Consider the following 7,731-nt stretch of genomic DNA (forward strand, 5'->3'; position numbering starts at 1 on the left):
CGACGTCGCCGCTGTCTTTCCAGTTCGTGAATTCGGTCATCCTGAATTCTGAGGAGGCTGTTCGTCAATTGTATTTCTTTGAGTAAGCGGACGGTGATGGGGTCAGCATCCTCGGGAATGTTGAGCGGTTCCTCTTCTTCCCCATGACGGGCTCTCCGCCTCTCGGAGGTGTGGGTGAATGAGGAAGCATGTTGCCCGTCTCGGGGGTCGGTCTCATTCACATTCTGGGCATGTTCCGGCACGTTGGTCGTTCTGATCTGCTCACCGTTCTGAACGTGCCCTTCTGGAGGAACATGGTCGACATTCTGGACCTGTTGTAGGACCTGCAACAGCTGGGTGTCCTGGGTTTCATGCCCGGACCTTTGTCGCCGACGATCCCCCCGACGATGATGAGCTAGCTCGCGGGAGGATTCCTCGATCAGCTCGTGGAGGAGGAAAGGGTCAGCGCTTGGGATGTTGTTGTTCTCAGCCATGACGATTGGAGATGATTAGCTTTGATCTTTGTTCTTTAAAGATGGGGAAGCAAGATTCCCACAGACGGCGCCACTGATCGTACCTGATCAGAAGAATCGTCGTAGGCTGCTCGGACTGGATCTTCTAGGAAGGAGGAGGAGGGGGGTGTACCTGCAAGGTACTCCAATGCCAAAGTAAGATGACGAGCAAAGGAGCGCAAGTACTAGCTAAGAGTGAGTGAGAATTGAATACCTGACCCTCTAGTTAAAGAGGGTATATATAGCCCCTAGCGCTGGGCCATGATCTCGCTATTGGGTTGGATTCCCAAGCCCAACTAGGAGACTGCCAGGTTTCCTGAGCGGAAATATCGGAGGTGCGTGTACGCCCTCTGTCCTGGTTAACCGCTCCGAAGTCCAAGGGAGGACGCGGTCTTTTAGGAGCCACGTGGGATCCGAGTTATTCGGAGGATTGGATATGAAGGAGCCCTGCGCGGAGCAGGGTCCTCGGCAAGGATGATGTCCGGGGGAGAATGAACGCCGAGCGCGGTGTTGGTGCCGAGCAAGGCGTGTCGGAAGGCCATGAACTATACATGGGCCTCTGAGGCTTATTGGGCCGAAAGCGGTGTTGGGCCTAGTCTTGGCCCAGTCCAGAACATTACTATTATCAAAAAAATATGAGTTAAAAGGTAGTGCACTGACAGTGTAAAATTATTTTACACTGTCATCCAATAGAGAGTCATCAATTTGCCATGTCATTAAAATTCTTTTTAAATAAAATAATGCTTTAATTGGATGCATGATGATGATTGGTTGACAGTGTAAAAATATTTTACACTGTCAGTGCATGACCCCTTTTCTCAAAGAATATTCTCTATTCACTAAAAAAACGCACCAATCAAATGTGATTAATTCACTATTTGATGAATAAAATGTCTTTTTCATTTTAAGCAAGATCAGATATTTTTTTTATTTTCGAACCCGTTATATTGCACTTTATTATTTAAATTTAATTTTACTCCAAATTCTAAACATAAGGGCAAAATAGAGAAAACAAAATAAAGTGGATATACAAACGCATAGAAGAAAGAAAGTACATATGTGGCACGTGTGGGCACTTAGAATTTGTAACTGCACTTCTTCTACTCCTTAACGAGAAATAGGCGAAAGAAAAACACAAGAAAACCTTACAAATTTCTATTTCCATCTTTGTCCCTAGTCTGAAAATTTCTTCTCTTTCAACACTGAGTCAAAAAAAAACCCAACTCGTTCGATATGGTATCCGAATCGGAACTCATCGGCCGCATCCGCGAGTTCCTCGGTAGCTCCGACCTCACCACCACCACAACCACCACCGTCCGCCGTCAGTTAGAGAGCGATTTCGGAATCGATTTGTCTGATCGAAAAGCGTTCATTCGAGAGCAGGTAGACTCGTTCCTTCAAAGCGTTAACCAACCACAAGAAGAAGATGAACCACAAAACGATGACGTAGTAGAAGACGCGGATAAACCTGAACCAAGCCAAGGTTCTGGTTCGAGGGAAGAAAACGAAGAAGAAGAAGTTAAAGAAGATGGTGATAATGAGGAAGAGGAAGAGGCGGAAGAAAAACCTAGGCGAACCAGAAGTGCGAATAAGAAGAAGAAGAACACGAAGAGTAAAAAACGGTTAGTTAGTTTCTGTTTATTGATTTTCCCTTCTAATTCGTTTCGATTGAAGAAAAAAACAAAAAAATGTTGCATTTGATTTTCTTTCATTTTATATTCTTTGCCATTTCTCAATTTTGTTTTCAATTTTTTTTTATATAGTTGTGATTCACCATTGTTTGAATGAGATTGTTCTAATGCTATTGATTTAATGATGATGAGTAATTAACAAAAGCACATGGCTTTGTTTTGTGATTGGGGTCCATTGGTAGTTTGTTTAAAATTTGGGTGCTTTTGAAGTTAGTGATGTGGTTGCTTGATTTGTAGGTTTTCATCAACAAAAAGTGTACATTTTTATGCTTCTTAGACCAGCAAAAGTGTTTAATTTTAGGTTTTTTAATGCATTGTCATCTTATTCTTTGCTTGACCTAATCATTTAATCTTGTTATTGTTATGTAATGGATGCTTTCTCCTTAGGTAAAGACAATAACAAATCAAAATTTAATTTCTATGGCCTCTCTGGCTTTGAAATTGACACTTGTTAAGATTGTATTAGTAGCATATTTTCATATTCATACATTACTAAACTACTTATTGGTTCTGTTATTCCTCTTTTACCTGTTAATCACTCTTCTGCCAAACTACAAGTTAAACTACTTTTCATGCTTCAAACAATAAGTAAAGAAAATAGCATGTAATTCTTTTTCATATATTTGTCATTATGTGTATACATCGTTGATCTCCCAAGATTTTGCTAGGCAAATATGTTCTGAAGGCTGATGCAACTTTACCCTGACCACTAACCATATCTGTCTTTAGTTCAAAAGTACAAAATATATAAACTTACATTGTTGTGGACCTCAAGAGTAAACCATTTTCCAAAGCACACAATGAAAAGTTTTGACAGCAAGTGTTAAGAACTTAAGATTTTGATTCTTCATTCTTCTTATAATGCATTTTGTTAAAATTTATTGCTTGAAGAAAACTAAAAAAAGAGAAAGCAAAACTGCTAAGAATAATTTATTCCAACTGCATTTACTACTAACTGAACTTCATATTTGGCTGAAATTTGATTTTGTTTATTTCCATAGACTTCCTCGAACATACAATGACCTTGATACATTCAGGATAAAAAATGTTTTAACGTCTTCATACATCCAGGATGAAAAATGTTCTAACCTCTTCATACATTCAGGATAAAAATGTTTTAACCTCTTCATCTTTAACCCTATTTTACCTTAAAAAATTGAAGAGGAAAACATTTGCAGAAAGGTTGCAGTCTTGTTCCTAGCCAATATGGACAAATACCTATAGTTGTAAATATTTACTTTGGACGAGGTACCCTTGTTTTAAAAGCTTCTGTTTCTTCTTCTACTTCAGATCTAACAAGTCAGGTGATGAGGTAGTAAAGAAAAAAGGCGGCAATGGTTTTTGTAGAATTTGTAGCCTGTCTCCACAACTTCAGGAATTCACTGGAGCACCGGAGATGGCTAGGACTGAGGTATAATCTTTTCTTCTTCTTTCCCCCCCTTTTTTGGTGAAAAAAATGTTGTAGATAGATATAGGCTGCTCTGATACTGACTGTTGATAATATCCAGAATTTATTTAAAAGTGAGTACATGATGTGATTATGATTCTGGCCTCATAGCATCTATGTATAATGGTGACCTTAGGTTGTTAAGCAATTGTGGGCCTATATTAGGGAGAAAAATTTGCAAGACCCAAACAATAGGCGAAATATCAATTGTGATGAACCACTGCGTGCTCTTTTTGGTGTGAATTCCATCAATATGTTCCAAATGAATAAAGTATTGGCAAAGCATATCTGGCCGCTGGACTCGGATGATGGTATGCTCCTATAACCTTATCCTTCCCTCTTACTACTTTTTTCTTATTTCAAAATAAGACATTGGATATTCTTTTATATTGTTAGTTTCCTTTGTAAATTTTTAGACACGAACCCTAATCCTTTTTTAAATACCTCCCTGTGATCCTCATTTAATTGTAGGGGTTATGATATCATGTTATTCTGAAATCTTCTTTTTGAGATTTCTTGTCAAATTAGTTGTTTTTTGGGTCGACTTCCAAGTGCGATATAGTTATACTACGGCATTTTGAAAGAACTCGAGTGGTTTAATATATGGTTTCTATTCTACTTGTTAACTTTTATAGGACGATCCTGCAAATAATTGCTTCCTTGTTTTATTCTTGAAGTAAATTCTTTGTTGGCAATATTGAATAGAAAGAAGAAAAAAATTGTTTGAACTTCATCTCTTGATATAGTTATCCAGGTGAATTCGACACCAAAGGAAAAGCAGAAGAAGCAAAAGAGAGAAGATGATGGTACGATTCATTAACTTTGTTATATTGAATAGAAAGAAGAAAAAAATTGTTTGAACTTCATCTCTTGATATAGTTATCCAGGTGAAGTCGACACCAAAGGAAAAGAAGAAGAAGAAGCAAAAGAGAGAAGATGATGGTACGATTCATTAACTTTGTTATGTTCTAATACTATTTTTTTACTTGATCACAGCCAAACCATCTTTTTAGTGAAACTTATGGTACATGGTTGTAAATTTTCTGCGCTTGTCTACATGTTTACAAAAAGAAAATAGCCAATTTTTTTATACCATGTTTCCCGCGTCTATTCAGATGAGCCGAAAGGAAAGGAAAAACGGCAGAAGGGAGGATCGGGAAAAGGTTTTCTTGCTCCACTTCAACTATCTGATGCCCTTGCGAAGTTCCTTGGAGAAAGTGAATTATCAAGATCTGATGTCATTAAAAGAATGTGGGATTATATAAAAGGAAACAACCTTCAGGTTTGTTATTTCTCTAAATTGTCCTCCAGCCATATATATTGCTTTGATAAAGCTTTGATGGTTTCTGCACATTAGTGGTAAATTTCATGCTTAAAGCTTGAAAAGCCATTAAAATACTATTCATTTTGTTGGTATTCAGTTGGGGTGCATTTGGAAACTGTGGAGGGGTAATGATGTAACTTGGCAATGCATAACCCTGCCCCATGTTTAAATATTCAACTTTTGGCTGTTGACCCTCCACCTTTTCCATTTTTCTATTATTACAGCATAAAACAAATGCACACGTTTATTTCATGCTAGGTTGTCAACCTAATCCGACCAATCCTCTTATTTGCTGAAGATCGTAAGACCAGCTATAATTAAGAGACTAAAAAGTTGAAGTTGATTTAACCAATGTTATTCAGATTCTTTCTTTGGTCAATTTTGATATCTGTCATAACCATTTTTTTCTTATCATAAAGTTTGTACACTCTTTCTGACCAATGCATTTGTCAATCACCAACTTCCCCCCAATAAGCATAGAAATGCTAATTGCTAACTACCCTTTAGCTGCAAATAGCTTGAACTTATTGTGTTTACATGCTAGCTAAATTAAGTTGAGTTTTTGATTGATTGCTTTATGAAGGATCCTTCTGACAAGAGGCAAATAATATGCGACGAAAAGTTGAAAGAACTCTTTGATGTTGACTCCTTCAATGGCTTCACTGTTACAAAACTGCTGGTGCCTCATTTCATAAAGACATAGCAGTGAGTTGCTTGCACATTTATATGCAGTGAGCTTGGAAAATTTGGCTAATTTTGTTTATTTATCAAATTAGTTTTGGAAGGCCTTGTTTATGTATCTTTTCAGCATGGTCTGCAAACACGGGGAATAGGAATTAGTGTAGTGACAGATTTTCAGTGAATTTTTATCAAAGAATTTAACGTTACTTGGCCATTTATCATTTATCGTTTTTTAATATTATGTTTGCTACTTGGCAGTGGAAAACTGTGTATATTTTTAGTTCCTGAAGCTGCGAAGAGACTTCTGACTCCATATTCTACTGATGAATTTATTGATAGTAGATGGTAGTATGGATATTATTATTAATACATGGCAATAAAGAAGTAAGAAAGAAATATATCAAACAACATAGCAATGAAAGATACAGGTTATCACACTAAGCAATAGCATAACTATATTTGATGCTTTCACATAACAGAAAATGCTTTGGGAGGGGGAAGGAGTGAAATCGGTAACAAGTACTAATAGGAGCATAAAAGATGATGATAGAACTAGACCAGAAAAGGTTGAAAAATAGAAAGCCAGAGATAAGAGTGAAGAATTTATCGGAAATAAGCTGTACAAAAAGAAACCTAGGAAACTTTGAGTTTTGGTCCATAATCCCTACTCTACTAAGTCTAAAAACCTACCTATCTCCTCACGTTTGTAACTATACAATGGTTTATATTCTTACTATTGAGTTAAATTTCAAATAATCAGTTGTCAGTATTTCATACCATTTAAAAAAATGTATGAAAGTAAGAGAGATAATATTATTTTTACTATAATATCTTTATCGTATATTGAGAATGGTGAAATTTTTATTGATTAGAAGGTAAAATTGAAAAAAATGTATTGAAAATTAAAATGCTGCCATTTATTTTAAAATATTATTTTATTTCAAATGAATCATTTATCGTGGGACGGAGGGATTAGGTGATTGCTATGAAATAACAATTTTCCAATGATACAGTATGCAGATAACAATTAGGCAAATTGATTGTGCTGTGAAGTTAAAGATCTGACACATTAAAAAACACACTAAAACATAAAATTGATCTACCAGCCTAAGTGCAAATAAATCCACAATGAATCACTTGCAAAAAATAGTTCTCCGATGATTCAAATATCTCTTCCTCTCAATACATGTGTTTAGATATTTAGAAAGTGTTTCCAAATTTATAATTTACAAGAAAAGATCTTCCAATCCACCTTTAGACTTCATCCCAAACTCTTATGGTAACATGAGAGGAATTAAATAAGTGGTCAGAATTTTCAACTTCAGAAGAACAAAAAAAACACATTCAGTATCTCTATCGTTCTCGATTATTCCTCTACTCCAAAGTTGATATTTAGTAGGAAGTCTATTTAACAAAAGTCTTCAACCAAATATCCTTATATTGTAAGGAGTGTCCAGTTTCCAAAGAAAATTAAGAGCTTCCTTAACCCCATGATTAAAATTGTGTTGTTCTTCTCTGTCTGCGAAAACACTCGCGACGATCCCACTGTAAAACTTACGCCTGTCGCAGGTTCCCAACTGAAACTGCCTTCTTCACCCTCCTCTAGAGCAGCGTCGTACAACATTAAAAAGAATTATGCAACCAGCCAGAATTCAACATCTACTTCGGGCCGCAAAATTTTGGCTTCGATCCAAGTTCATTCTCCCTCTGTCCATTCCCCCGCTTCTACTACTATCAAGAACGGATTTGCCGCTACAACGAACAACTCCGGATAAGCTTCCGAGAGAGCTTGATTGCACCTAATGAACTAGAAAGAACAAGAGTCTCCTCTTTTTAATTCTGCACTCAACCAGATATGAGAAAGAAACTCCTATGGATCCTACGCAAACGTTAATCAAAATGAGATCTCACCACCAAATTGAATCCTTGTTTGAGATTACTCTGTTATCGTTAACAAACATATTCGCCTTAAGACACATATATCTATAATTCAACAAATTCCTCTACAACACATTTTTCTCCTTTATGATACGCCACTTCCATTTCAATAACAGAGTCGTATTGAAGCATTCCACGTCCCTAATTCCGAGCCCCCTT

At 36.8% G+C, this 7,731-nt stretch overlaps 1 protein-coding gene across 1 annotated transcript; it reads left to right on the forward strand.

Moving 5' to 3' along the window:
• Nucleotides 1–1,542: 1,542 nt before the first annotated feature.
• On the forward strand, nucleotides 1,543–5,848 carry LOC131652177 (upstream activation factor subunit UAF30-like). The gene is made up of 7 exons (XM_058921966.1): nucleotides 1,543–2,113; nucleotides 3,473–3,593; nucleotides 3,766–3,940; nucleotides 4,376–4,435; nucleotides 4,509–4,571; nucleotides 4,745–4,911; nucleotides 5,537–5,848. Exons 1-7 carry the CDS (start codon nucleotides 1,725–1,727, stop codon nucleotides 5,654–5,656), a joined length of 1,095 nt encoding a protein of 364 aa, XP_058777949.1. The 5' UTR covers nucleotides 1,543–1,724; the 3' UTR covers nucleotides 5,657–5,848.
• The last annotated feature ends 1,883 nt before the right edge of the window (nucleotides 5,849–7,731 follow it).

The sequence above is a fragment of the Vicia villosa genome, linkage group LG2 (genome assembly GCF_029867415.1).
Source record: "Vicia villosa cultivar HV-30 ecotype Madison, WI linkage group LG2, Vvil1.0, whole genome shotgun sequence".
NCBI lineage: Eukaryota > Viridiplantae > Streptophyta > Magnoliopsida > Fabales > Fabaceae > Vicia > Vicia villosa.